General features: G+C 44.4%; 2 protein-coding genes across 4 annotated transcripts; one reads left to right on the top strand and one right to left on the bottom strand.

Annotated features, from left to right (window-relative positions):
• Positions 1 to 240: 240 nt before the first annotated feature.
• CLXN (calaxin) lies at positions 241 to 10,739 on the top strand. 3 transcript variants are annotated; one of them, XM_055710313.1, is made up of 7 exons: positions 247 to 419; positions 677 to 832; positions 2,975 to 3,079; positions 4,678 to 4,829; positions 6,976 to 7,080; positions 8,902 to 8,971; positions 10,603 to 10,739. In XM_055710313.1, the coding sequence occupies exons 1-6, from the start codon at positions 362 to 364 to the stop codon at positions 8,950 to 8,952; spliced, it is 627 nt and encodes a 208-aa protein (XP_055566288.1). In that variant the 5' UTR covers positions 247 to 361; the 3' UTR covers positions 8,953 to 8,971; positions 10,603 to 10,739. The 3 variants fall into 3 exon arrangements, with proteins under 3 accessions (XP_055566291.1, XP_055566288.1, XP_055566290.1); XM_055710315.1 differs by lacking the exon at positions 10,603 to 10,739 and adding an exon at positions 10,078 to 10,349; XM_055710316.1 differs by lacking the exon at positions 10,603 to 10,739 and having other exon boundaries at positions 241 to 419; positions 8,902 to 9,099.
• Positions 9,146 to 14,015, bottom strand: RBM48 (RNA binding motif protein 48). The gene is made up of 5 exons (XM_055710308.1): positions 13,805 to 14,015; positions 12,170 to 12,360; positions 11,894 to 12,039; positions 10,429 to 10,964; positions 9,146 to 9,418 (listed from the first exon to the last, which is right to left on the bottom strand). Exons 1-5 carry the CDS (start codon positions 13,916 to 13,918, stop codon positions 9,332 to 9,334), a joined length of 1,074 nt encoding a protein of 357 aa, XP_055566283.1. The 5' UTR covers positions 13,919 to 14,015; the 3' UTR covers positions 9,146 to 9,331.
• Positions 14,016 to 14,120: the final 105 nt, after the last annotated feature.

Genomic DNA, 14,120 nt, shown 5'->3' with positions numbered 1-14,120 from the left:
GTTGGCGTTACAGCAGCGGGACGGAGCAGGAATGAGCCGTGTGGGAGTAAAAGCGTTGTAAGGTCCTCTGACCGCAGGGGAGCAAAGCGGCATCGCACGTAGTAGCTAACTTGTTAAACAGGATCGCACGTAGTAGGTAACATTAGCTCTTGCTTCCGGAAACATCGATTGAGGTTTGAAGTTCGGTTATTTTATTTTCTACACCCGCTGGTTGCTGTGTGTGAGGAAGGTGTCTGCCTGTTTATGCGTGACGCCCCGCAGCCGCCAAGCGGCGCGGCCCCCGGGCCCGCTGTGCCCCGCCCGGCCGCGTTGCCGGGGAGCGGCGGGGCCGGGGAGCGGCGGGGAGAGCCCGCCCGCCGCCATGAGCAGGAAGCGGCTGCAGCAGCTGGTGGAGGCGCTGGGCCGGTCCGCCCGGCACTGTGAGTGCGCGGCCGGCGGGGCGGGGGGCTGCGGGGGTCGAGTGCCGCCGCCGCCTGAGGGGCGGGCGCCGCTGCCGGCCGCCTCCCGTTGTCCCGGCGCCGGGCCCTGCTCGCCCGCCGCCGCCCCCGGGGAACGGCGGGTGGGGGTGGGGGGCGGAGGGGTGGGGGTCGATGGCTGACCCTCGAGGTGCCCGGGCCCGGCGGCTTCCCCGCGCCAACTGACGTTACAAAATGTGCCCGTTTGTTCCGGCCGGCAGTTAATAAAGGCGAGGTGGAGTGTCTGGTCCGGCTGTTCGACGCGCTGGTGGCCGGGCCCGGCGCCCGCCCCGCCGCCGTTGGCTTTGACCGCAGCACGTTCAGGGACACCCTGCACGGCGCCTTCGGCTTGACGGACGACATGATCTTGGACAGAGGTGAGACGGGGGGCGGAAAAGGGTGTGCGATCTGACGTGCGGAATTAAGTTCCGTACCTCAGGATAAGTTATAAAGCAGGTATGTTTATTGCGGCACCGGGTGCAAAGGGGGTCGCTCCTCCAAACTTGCACACTTGGTTGTACTCACAATGCACATTTATACAACGAAGTTGGTTAGTTCTGCCCGAAGTCTACACCTACTAATTATTGCTTTCTCGCTTCAATTTAAAGGTACAGTTCGTTAAAAATTTACTGCGCATGCTCCCCGAGCGGGGTGTTCACTCTCTTCGGGGGGGGGGGGGGGGGCTATTTGAGGAAGGGGTCATGATCTCCCACTTTATCCTGGTGTCCTTGAGCCTTGTCACTTCAGTGGGTTTTCTTTTAGCAATTAGCACGTCCTGTCAGAAGGCTACTGGTTTTCACCCTTGCAGAGTGATTTAAAGAATCCATCCTTTAGGTCAACAACAGAGGCCTTGGGACGTTTCCCAGCTTTAGATAAAACTTAAGTATATCATTCTTTAGATAAGCGGTACGCCGTTCATCATTCAGGAGCTCACCGACATCGGTACCAGCTGTCCCTTTGGAAGCGCTGAGCGGCCCGGCCCCAGACCTTCTCTCGCAGCCGGTGGGGCTCCTGCCTGCCTCTTGGTGCTTCTGTTACCTGTGCAGCTCCTGCCTGCAGAGTTTTAGGGGTTTCACTGTGTTTTCTCACATCACTACGTTGTTGACTTGACGAACAAGCCTGGACAAACCCGTGCCGGCTCGCCCTTGCCAGGACAGCAGAGGAAGAGCTGTGCCCAGGAGCTGCTGAGTAAGGGAGGGCTTCCCCCCTCCCCCCTTCTTCGTGCGGAATTATTTTCCCTTGGTTCAGCGTGGCTCACGCTGTCGTACGAGGGAGACCGGCCGTAGGGGGCAGTTGTAGTGCTGCGACTGTCTCTGTCGCAGTTACTGCGCTGTCGCGACGGAAGAGGGCAGCACGGTGTCGCTGTCTCCTCCGGCGGCCGCGGCGGGACTGCGGGCACCGCGCGAGGGGCAGCGGGGTCTGTGGGGCCGGGGGTCCCGGGCCGGCGTTCGGCTGGGGCGGGGGGGCTGCTGCAACGGAGGCGCTGCGGACAGCGCTGAAGGAGCCGGGAGGCGGCGGGCGGAGGTTGGAGCGTGAGGCAGACACCCCCCTCGAGGATGCGGCCGGGCCGCCAGGGCAGCTGCCCTGGAGCCGCACGGGTGGTCCCTGAGGCACAGCCGCGCAGGGGGTGCGAGCCTGCCGTGCTTCCCAGCTCGGGCTGCTGAGAGCCACCCCTTGGTTCGGCGTGGCCCTCTTCGCCAGCAGGAGGGGTATTTAAATGCCGTAACGTAAGAAACCTGTTGTCGTTTTGCACGAGTCAGGTGTGTCTTGGAAGGCACCTTACATGAACACGTCATTAAAAATTACTTCAATGCTTACATGCAAGGGAGCCGATTTCAGTTCGCAAAAGCAAACCTATTGTTTTCCAGTTCCAAAATGCTTGGCTCTGTGTTTAGAGGCATGTTTGTCGCCAACTTACTAATTAACATTCAAACATACGAATTCTTACAGATGTTAGTTGATGCTTTGAAAAACGTCTTTGATTTGTGCTACCGTATTATAGGCTGTATGAATAGTGAAGCTGCACGATTGGAAGTTGCTTATTTCAGGGAAGGGAGAAGAAAAAGATTTTGGTACATGAAAGACCGGAGAGAGTTATTTTTCTTTGTATATTTGAAATATTTATGTATCGTTTCTCAGATTACATTCTCCAAGATTTTCTGCAACAAAACCTAGTAACTAAAATCTTTTTCTGTATTGAAATATGTCTTAGCGTAAGGGATATTGGTTTATTTGTTTACATCTGCATGGCAGTGCACTTCCTGTAGCTAAGTCAGGAAAGCAGCAGATCAAACAAAATATCTTATCCCGCAGGATTCTGGAGTGGAAGATCAGTAAACTGAGGGGCAAAATCTATTGTTACGTTCTAGAAAGATTCAAGAAGGGTAATCATACCTTGGGTGAAAGCAGAGGAACATCTTCAGAAAAAATACTTATATTTTCGTTGAATTTAAGAAAATATGCCTTTGTTTGTGTTTCCCAATTCTATAAATTTAAAAATTATCTAATATGCTTCCCAGTGTTCCGCACTTTTGATAGAGACAACGATAGCTGCATCAGTGTGGTGGAATGGGTGGAAGGCTTATCAGTATTTCTTCGGGGGACATTGGAAGAGAGGATTAAATGTAAGATTTAGCTGTACACTTATATTTAGTAGTAGTCACTGAATTCACGCCTACTAAGTTACGCACTGCTTTTATTTCTTATTTCTTGTTTCTTATTATTTATTTCTTGTCATTTATTAGTTGCTCTTATAAAGTATTTGGTAATTGAAGAGTTTTCTTCTGTGTAGTTTGGTGAAACTGACCTCACAAATGGCTTCTCCAAGGCAGGTTTTCTGTGTAAACTGCTGTTGTCATAGCTGCCACCTTATTTTGTTGCTTACAAAAACTAGCATTTGAACTGAAGCTTGTTCTACATTATACAGTTTTGACAGAATGTATGTTTTTGTATTCACAAACAGAATTAGAAAGAAGTAAATGTAGCTCAGGCTACATTTGCATTTGGTTATTTTGGCCAAATAACACAGTCTGAAGCCAACCAAGCCTTGCCAGCATTCATTTACTGGCACAATGGGGGCACAGCAGCAGTTGCATTAATTCCAGCAGTTCTTCAGCTTGGAAGCATAGATGGAAAAACTGAGTCTGTAAGATGGTCATGAGAACCTCCACAGTAGTGATGGAGAAAGATGGGGGAATAAAAATAGCAGGAACTCTAGAGTTTTAAGGAATTACACAAAAAAATAAAGTAGGGCACGTGGGGGGGAAATTGTTACAGACAAAGGAGAATGACAACATGATGTTTCCATAGTTCCCCCGCTGTAGCATCAGCCATGCCTAATGCAATATATAAATTCATCTGCAAAGTGGCCTGGGATGTCACAGCACTAGGATGTGTGCCCAGGATGTAATTCAGTGTGTCAATACAACTACAAGCAGTAAAATACACAGCCCTACTGTAAACACTATAGAATATACTAGAGCTTAGTGATACACAATGTTGTCTGTCGTAATTGTATGCCAGTAGTTTTTCACTGTAGACATCGCCTTTGTCAGAAGAAAAACAAACAAAAAAACCCCAAATAACTCTTGAGTTCCAAAATTGAAGAGTTTTGTTTGTTTGTTTAAAAGTTTTGTGAAGGATGGTAAAGTCTATTATGATCGTACATTTCTGATTCCAGGAAGGTAGAAATAATTAGACGGGGAATTAGGCAGATACTCATACTTAAAATGCTCCATTACAGGGATTTTCTCTTTCCATTAATGGATACCTCAGTTGTCTTTTCCATCCTAGTACAGCTCAGTCTTCCTTTTTCTTTTCTTTTCTAACCCAGCTTCTGAAATATCAATGATGTTTTATAACTGCAGTGTCCTTCTGATACAGACAGCTGGTCCCTGCTGTGGTGAATTGGGCTTCTAAACCAGAACCTTGGTTCTAAATCGACAATTTTAGAGAAGATCTGCAAGTTATTATAGTTTCTGAGAACTGAAGATTATTTATTTGAGCAGAAACAGATTTTTAACTATGAAGGGTAAATAGGCAATAATTGGCTAGTATGTGTATCAAAATGTGATACATATATATTTAAGATATATATATATGATGTGGCTCAGTAGATAAGCTGTACAACATAAAATGCACATTTTCTGTCTAGATCTGTCAACAGTTTTAATGTGTACAGTACAGTTTGTATGACCTTGAAATCAATTTATCTTTTAAAAAGACTGTTTTGAGGTTTACGACCTGAATGGTGATGGATACATTTCAAGAGAGGAAATGTTTCAAATGCTGAAAAACAGCCTTCTCAAACAACCATCAGAAGAAGATCCTGATGAGGGAATTAAGGATTTGATAGACATAGTACTGAAGAAAATGGCAAGTACTTACTCCTTGTGATAATTGAGTGTCTTTCAAAAAGTCACTAACTGAACCTTAGAACATTCCCATGAGATAACAAAATACGGTGTCTGATCTCCAGTGGGATTCTGAGCTATGGAAGGAGTTAGGTACTCAAGGTAAATAAGTCTCTTGAGGAAAGCCAGAAATATAATTCAGATCTAATGAGTCCCAGTCCAGTATCTTCAACTGAAACTTAATGTATTATGTGAATGTATTATAAACTTTATATATAAACTAGCATGTCTATGTGTGCATGTGCATGCCCAGTCAAAACAAATGCCCAGTCAAAAGTGGAATATTCAAATGCGTAAGCTGCATTTATTCCAGTGTTAGGCATCTGCAGTGGCTTTATTATTAAGTATGTTTGTGTTTTATCAACTGGTTGTGAAATTTATTAATCCGATTTATGTATTTTATTAGAATAGTAACCTCAAGGTTATTAAGGTAAAGTTTGTCTTACTGTGATTAATCTAGGATATTCAGATCAGCGTTTCAACATTTCCATCAAATCAAGAAATATAACCTCCCCTCTTATAGTTCAAAAGATCTCACTTCAAACCAGGTCTTGAATCCCAACTCCTTTTGTCTAACCCATCTTTCCTATTTTTCAAACCCACTCCTTTTGCACACCCTCAGCTGACAGTCTGTCTTGCTGAGTTACTGAGAACTCTGAGTTTAGTCTCGTGCAGAAAGCAAGCTATTTGTTTGTCTTTGGAGCACCTACACACACAGCTTTCCTACAGGCTGCATCCAAAATGAATATCCTTATGTTCTGGGCAGCTGACAAGTGGGCTATGCTAGTCCAGGCACAAGCACTATGCTCTAGACATAATAAATCTTCAAATTTGTAAGAACATACTGTAAACTAACCATGTACATAATCCCGTTTCAGCTTTCCCACAAGAACTTAATAAAGCTTTGATATGTTTGAATAATTCCCAGATCTGATTTGGCTGCTGGGCAGTTGTCAGAGTAGGATAGTGCTACCTGTATCAGATAACTAAACAACTATTAGGTATCCAAAAATGCATTTGTGGAGTCCATCGCTCAAGAGAAAATTACTCTTTGAGCAATTGCCTGTACGTACCGTGGCATTGTGACTTAAGCGTAAGTCCAGTCCCGTGATACTATTTTCATACCTTGAAGTATTTGTAAGGAATATGCTCATGCCCTGCCCTCCCTTGTGCTGAAGAGTATAAAAGGTAGAGAGTACCCAGCCACTTCTGTTTCTCTTAGGCATCCGGTGGCGGGTTTTCCTGCTCAGGAAATCTCCATCTGTGTAGCTCCTTGCCTCTGCTTTTCTGGCTGTTGGAACCTGTGCTCCCTGCATGTTCACCAGCTATGACGGTTCATTCCTTGGCTTGATCTTCAGAAATGTTGATTTGGCCCTGTGCCCTGAACACTAGTCATATCTACCTGTCAATCTTCATTTTAAAGCCTTTCTTTTATCTGGTTTAACAAAGTACTTATGCTCACCATAGCGCTTGTTGGTGGTTTAGGCTACCATGTCAGTAGAAACAGGAGCTTTTCAAATTGCAGAAATACTAAAAATGCAAGGATGCTTTTTCCACCCCCAGAGGAATATTCTGCTGTGCTGAGATTCTGCAGCACGAAGGAAGTGGGCTGGCATCAGCACACTCCACCATACGCTTCTGGGTGCTGTATGTGAAAAAGACAGGGCAGGAGTGTGCCTACTATAGAACCCACTAGCGTAAAGTATTTCCAGCCTCGTGAATAGGATGTAGGTACACTCATGATGTAAATAACATATACAGAATATATCCTAACGCTTTCTCGTACTTTTAAGTCTCCTTTTAATTTATCTGAGTGCAACTGTGCTTGAGGTTTATCTGTGCAGTTTTCAGCTCAGCCTCTTCCCATGTTAAGGTTTTGCCTTCTCTGGAATTCTGTTAGGAAAGCCATACGAGATAGTTGAGCTTGCTCCACCTTTTATGCCTTAAGTAGAGGCAAATGATACGGACCTTGCCCGAGCAGAGGACTGATGGCCCAAAGAAAATGACTTTTGCATACAAACTAAAAATAGAATCCATGTCAGTAAAACGACCTGCTAAACAAAAATACAAGTAATCATCCTTTACTGAAGAGTTCCTTTGTTTTGTAGGACTATGATCATGATGGCAAGCTTTCTTTTATGGACTTTGAAAAAGCAGTCAGAGATGAGTATCTTCTCTTAGAAGCCTTTGGACCATGTTTGCCAGACATAAAGGTACATAACATTGAGTTTGAAAAAGTGCAATATTTTCTGTACTATTGGTAAGGAGATGTAAATATTATGGTGTTAATTGTCATTATGTGGGGCCTGCTGAAGTCAACTGATAGATGCCTCGCTTGGGAGATGCACATGTGTGAGTTCCTGTCTACCTTTCACAGCACTGGTGTTTCCTTATACAGTACCAGAGAATTTAGGAACGCACTTTTCATCTGTCCTGGCGCAGCAATATAATGAATGATCCTCAATAAGCATCTGATCAGACTAAGAAAATGAGAGTGTTCTCTTTAATTGTTTATCTGAAAGATCTCCAGGAATACAACTTTCATTTCTTCTTTCTTCAGTGCCACTGGCAACACTTGCCATCACCTCATTTATAGAGTCTTTTTTGGGAGAGGCTGGTAACTTTCTGAAAAAAATACCTTGAGTAATTTTCATCTTAGTGTGGCACTGCTGTTTTTTAACCTAACTGGCCTGTATTTATTAGAAATAAATCTAATTCAATTCAGAATATTTGATGGTAATGTAGAACGTGCTTTTCCCCTCAGTGTCAAGTTCAACTGTGGAGAGCATTTGTGCTCTATATAAAGAATATTTTTTTCCTCATCCAGTAATCATTATTCTATTTGAATGGCGTGTCATTTTAAAATACCGATAGTTGTGCCTTCATAGAGGTGGAAAAACAAAATTCTGAAATACAGGCAGTGCTTCCCAGAAACAGAAAAGACTGTAAGACTGCGGAGAACACCACAAGTTTTTGTTTGCTGGAAACCTACGCTTTCTGCCAGCTCACCTGCCTGGCAGGCTGGAGGACAGGAAGGAAGAGCCTTGTAGAGTGATTGCAGGCTGTACTGTATCGTGTCAGCTGCAAAGCAGCTGTTTCCAAAATGCCAGACTTCTTGGCAGGCTGTCAAAAGACTTTGAAGGATTTTGGAAAACCCAGGTTAAGTACTCTGGTTTTTTACACCAGTGAAAAGGTTTTAAGAAGTTTCTGAGCAAAATTACATTCATAAATCAGTTTGCTGTCACCGTTGGTGATAAAGCAGGTACACAACTCGTGGCAAGAGGTGGGAAACTTGGCTTGTTTCTTGCTTACAGTATTCGGGCCCTCTGTTCTGTACCCTACCCAGCTTTTGCCTTTTTATGAGGTCTGTAGTTTCAGCTACCAGCTTTACAGGTAGAAAACCTGTAATGTACTAGATTTCCTAGTGGGGTTATGTTGGGGAAATTTAATTGTACCCCTTGACTCAAATTAAACACTTGTTTCTAGTTAAATATATTTTTTAAAAATGTAATGAACAATGTATTGGACTGAGTTCTAGCACTGTAAGTGGTCCTACAAGAGTCCACAAAGATATGCCATGAGCTGATCTGTTACATGGGCTTGGACCCAGCACCAATCCTGTTGAGTGTCAGCGTGGGGCACCATAGCCCAGTGATGGGCTCATCACCCCAGCACCAGTTCTGCTGCCAACAGCAGCCCCGGAGCGCTCCCACTCCAGGACTGTTACAACGCAGTGCTGTGGATAGTTATCTCATCATCAAGGGAAATGTCGCTCCTTTACTCATTCCTTCCTCACACGTTACCACTGCTGAACAGTTACAATGTGAATTTCCCCTTCAGTTGTAACTTCAAATATTCTGACTAGTCTCTCGGCGATGATGTCATTAATGCTATGGAATTTACCTTTTCAAAGCTAAAAAGCAAGAGGTACCCTAAATGTAAGGACTTTCACTGCTTACACGTTTCATTTCAGCACTTTTTCTGGCCAAATTTAAATCCTTTAGTAACTGAAAATATTTTGTTTTGTTTTACAGAGCAGTATGGCATTTGAACAGAAAACTTTCCGGGATGTTCGTAAACTCTAACTCCAAGTGGAATACTGTTGTAAGAGGTTTTTTCTTCACTGTTCTTCATGGTATAGTAAAAATAGGAGCAACTTAAAACTGTTACCAAGTTTCAATAGTCCTTTACCGTAAAAGCTACTGAATAAATAGTTTACTTCTATTACTCTACCTAAATACAGTTCTTCAATGAGTTATGTAATACATTACACATTCAAAGACAAGACTGCAACAATAATATATTATACTGGTTTTTTCATTCCAAGAAACAAATTGATACAATTTTCAACAGGGAATTCTCTGTAACGCAATATAAAATAGTTTTATTTTTTATATTAAAAAAATAAGTATTTTAATCTATAGCCTTTAAAAAAGGACTGTTGGAAGATGCTGCCAGCAGTACCTATATTCTTCTTCTCTGCTTTACAAGTGGTTTGGCTGAACTACTCTCTGGCTTTTCCACAGATGTCCTTGAAACAGAATCTGCCACCTAAATTGGGAGAAAAAGTAATTTTTAGTAAACTGCAGCCACTTCTTTTTTTTATGCTGAAGTAAGGCCACGTCTCCAAAATCTGAGTATTGGGAGGGATGTATTACTGTAATCACACTTGTATGGAACTTTCCTGCAGAAAAAGGGGAAAAAGGTAACACCAAATGCAGCATTAAACACAAGGGACGTGAAACTTGGATGTGTTAGCAGAACCATTTTTGTATATTAACCACGGAAACTGATTTCAGATACTCAGTAATAAAGCATTGCGTATCTCCCTACCAGAGGTATTTAAAACACGTACCAAATCTTACTTTGAAAACTCGGGTATTTCAGGAAGAGATGAGAAAGCAAAAGTGTGTTCAGACACCTATTTTAGAAATGTATTTAATATAAGCAGTGACTGGAGATAAGCTCTTTCAAATCAATCAAGTTAGTCATAGTCAAGGGAGCTTTTTTGTATTATAATGTAAATGGAAAGTTACCAGGAGTGTTTGACCTGCTGATTGATTAATGTCCTCCATAAAAGGTTATAAAAAGCACTTCTACCATGCTTCTCGGCATAGAATTTGTAGTTCTGTACATCTTTTAATGCCGTAAGAAGTGTTGGAACAAAATTACATTGAACTCCGACTTTGTTATTTTTCACTCCCTTTCAGAAAACAGATACAAGTCATGTACTTGATACTGGAGTCAGCACAGCTACCTGCAAAGTTGCTGTGCCTCCCCATGTGGGGGGGTGCAGAAAAAGTGTCATTTACTAAAAATCATTTAGGACCATGCACTGACACTCATACTTGCTGAAGTGTTGTGTAAGAGGTATGGAGTAGAATTGCCTACAATGTTTTGCATTATGGAAGAGTTAAATAGTAAGAACATCAGCTTCATGGCAAATAAACTGCTAAAACTAAATAACTGTTGAAGTAAATTATCTTAGGGTCTCTATTTTTATGGATAATGAACATATATGTGTTTGAAAATGAAAATATCAGAACTTTTGGAACCCATACCTCTTTCAGTTTATTTCGAATTAACGCAGCTGAAGTATTCAATGAATCATCATCCATATCCACTTTAGGTATTTCCGGTAGCTGTGGACCAATAATGACTTCAGTATTGTCCACGCTTGTTCCAATAAGGGGAAATTTGTTACCTTCTTCTCTCTTCCTCTTACGTTCTTGCAGGTGAGTTGTACGAGGCATAAACCTATCAACTCCATTATCAATCGGAACCATTCTTTGCTGCATTAAGGAAGCTGGTGGAGTGCATCCTCCTGGATGTACACTTGGAGTTAGGGATACGTTTTGACCAAAGTACCCAGAAGTTCCAGTGCAACTGTTACCATACTGGGGAAATGTCAACAGACCCTGATTAGGATTCCCAGATGGATACCCCATGTGGTGGGACACCCCGTGAGAATTTGTAAAGCAGGATGGATCCCAGTTACTGGCTGCACGTGATTCTGATGTACTCCACAGACAGTTGTGCTCGGAGCTCTTTGAGACTGTCTTCTTAGGCCCCTCTACTTTCTTTAACACAAAGCAGTCTTCAAAACAAAAAAAGTAGCTTCACTATTTCACATCATTATTAGTTCTAACATGTAACAAAAAACATTTAGTAAAATTACAGAAGCAATACCAGTGGTCCTTCATTCCCAGCCACCCTTCTGCACTTCTTTTCTCTTAAGCGGCACCTTTCAAACTAGTTTTCCAGCCTAGTCCCTCTGCTGGCTTGTGAGGAAAGCCTGAGCAGAAGTATTTCAACAGTTTTGAGAACACAAGGCAGATATATCTAATGCTGAAATTGGAACTGGAGGTAAAAGTCACTGATTTGCAAGGACCGGCTGTCTTGCAACATTGAAAAAACAGGCGTTCTGATGTGAAGTCAATGATTTTACTCACTTTAAAATATCCTCATGCAATGAATAATTATATGAAAGTACACAAGCACAGGAAAGGAGAAGCCTGTGTTCAGCAATCTGCTTATTTCTTAGCTTGCCCAGCCTTCAGTGCTGCCTGGGAATGCTGCAGTACAGTAGCCTTTATAAACCCAGCCCACTCCTAGCATTCCTCCTGTGCCAATATGTAGGCTGGAGAATTTTTTTGATGAAGGTTCTAGTATAGTCACCTTCCTCACAAAACTGCCCCTTTGGGCATGCCTGAATAAGCTGGAACAAGGGTGAAAAGATGATCTCAAATTTCCTGCCACTGCTTTAAATTTCTGATAACATTTTGCAAAGAAAACAAGAAGAGAAGGAAGTATTTCATTATTAAAGGGTCTTAACCAAAACAAAAAAGTTACTCTGAAGAAGGTACAGCCCTCTAAATACTGAAAGATGTCTCCATTCTGCTGCAAACAAAATGCATCTTTAAAACAGCTACCCAAAAAGCATTTTCTTTAATGGCCATTTTAACCAAAACCCTACTCACCCCTGAAGTGAGATGTTACGATTCTATAGGAAGTTTAATTACAAACCTCTTTGATTTGTTGCTTTTGCTATGTACTTTCTTCTATCCTGCAACTTCTCCCTAGTTTCTTGGACTGTTTCAAATTCTGGAGCGTAGCACACATGCAGCAAACTACCAAAGAAACTTCGTTCGTCCATTTTTTTCTTGGCCACCCTGAAGGGAATTAAATTGTATTGGCAAAACTGAGGATTTTACTTCAACTCTCTAGAATCTTAACAGATTGTAAATAAAGAAGGTGTAGAAGATTAAGACAGCAAGAGGCAGATACTGCCCTGTCCAATACCTTGCACATTGCAGTTTCTGGAATTTTATAAGATAAACTTCAGTGAATTGCTCTGCTGGATATTCATCTAGAGCATGGTACTCGTCAATGGCACCATATAATGCAAATTGTTCAACTAATTCCTTCATAACACCTAATGCTGGAACTCCTTGTATTAGTAAATAACGAGATTCCAAGTTGATAGTATAAACCTGGAAAAAAATAAAGAAGACACAAAACAAAATACAGTAATCTAAAATGCTCACATTCTTGTTTTACTGCAAAAGCAAGGAATTTCTCCGTGTTTTCTGTTGTTTCTCAAATCCTCTCAGGATGCTGAAAATCCCACTGTGCTCTATTTTGACTGCACTCTTGCAGGAACATTAAGTACATGGCTATCTGGGACCTCTTCATCACTGAGCAGGAACTAAACTCAAGCTTCTTACTCAAAGTAGAACACAAATTAGAGCCGATTCTTTCACACCAGGTTAGGGTACTGACATTTGCCGAGTAAAATCTCTCTCTGGCTAATGCCCTTGCAAGACTGACTAATAGCCAGCTAATATGAGGCAGTGCCATGATAAAGAAAAAAAAAACCACACTGAAAAACCTGTCTTGTTCAGAGACAGAGGTCACACAGGTAAAGCAGGGGGGAATCCACAAAAAAAAAAAAACACCAAAAGTACAACAATTCCAGATCACCTATGCGCAAAGCTAAGCTGTCTCCTTGCTCTGGTGCTCAAACAACATACATTTTTAATACAAGATACAAGAAAGACGACAAGAGAAACAAGGTCTTTCCCCTGCAGGTTAAAAACCAGCCACTTTTTTTCTGCTTTGTGTAATGACTGTCACATAACACAGACTCGTAAGCGAAGTTCTCTTGACGGCTCACGACATACACTGGGCAGCTAAGCTATTAAGATCAAAGGAAGTTAATTCTTTGTTAAAAAACCCCACGTTTAGACTGCATGAGTTACATGTATTTCTCAAAAACCAGAAAACGCAGGACAAAGAGAGAGCCACTGAGGAAACCAGCTCTCAAACTGCCATCACAAAAAACAGTCTCTGCAAATAGGTCGCACAAATTGTTTTTGTGACAGCGGCTTCCTCCTGCCTGCTCCTTCTCAAGCCAGCCCTAGAAGGCGCCGTTACAGCCCACCACTGCACGTCAACAGCACCGACCAAACCCAGATCCAGCGTTCGTGCTGCTGTAACGCGAGCCCCTGCCGCGCAGCAGGCACAGCAGCGCCCTGTGCCCCCAGCCCCGCGCTCCCGCCGCCCCCCGGCCAGCGGCGACAGGCGGCCCCGCCGCTCCCGGGCACGGCCCCGCACCGCCGGGCGGACACCCCGCCCGCTACGCGCGTTCCTGAGCGACCAACTCGCACAGCGCAGGGCGGGCGGTACCCGAGCCACCCGGCTCCGCTCCAGCCCTTCCCCCGGCGCCTGCTGCCAGCCGAGCCCTGCCCCGCCGCACCGAGAATAACAACCAAAACCACCCGGGACGGGGCCGAGCACTAATGGCGGCGCGCAGGCGGCGCCACAGCCGCAGCCGGGGGCAGGCGGGGAGCCGGGCTGGCGGTCTGCCCCGCGCCCCATGAGCCGCAGCCAACGCCCCCGGCCCCGCGCGGCCCCGCGCGGCCCCGCCGGCCCCACCTTCACGGCGCGCGGCCTCCGCCCCTCCCGGTATTTGGCGCGCGACTCGCAGACCCCAAGCTGTGCGTGGTGCTTGCAGGCATCACCCGGCCCGCCGCTGCCACCGGCCGCCATCTTCCCATCGCCCACCGCGCCCCGCGTCAGGCCGCTCTAGCTGCTCGCCGAGAGAACAGCCAGTCGGGCAACGGGCAGAACTCCCGTTGGCTGCAACTGAGGCGGATATAGACGGGGTCGGTAAACCAGACAGAGCAGCCGAAACCCTCGATAGAGAAGCCAATCAGAGGCAGAGAACGGGTATAATGCCGCGTCCGCATTG

Source organism: Falco cherrug, chromosome 4, assembly GCF_023634085.1.
Source record: "Falco cherrug isolate bFalChe1 chromosome 4, bFalChe1.pri, whole genome shotgun sequence".
Taxonomy (NCBI): domain Eukaryota; kingdom Metazoa; phylum Chordata; class Aves; order Falconiformes; family Falconidae; genus Falco; species Falco cherrug.
Note: the sequence above shows the minus strand (reverse complement) of the source record. Positions and strands in the feature narration are given on the sequence as shown.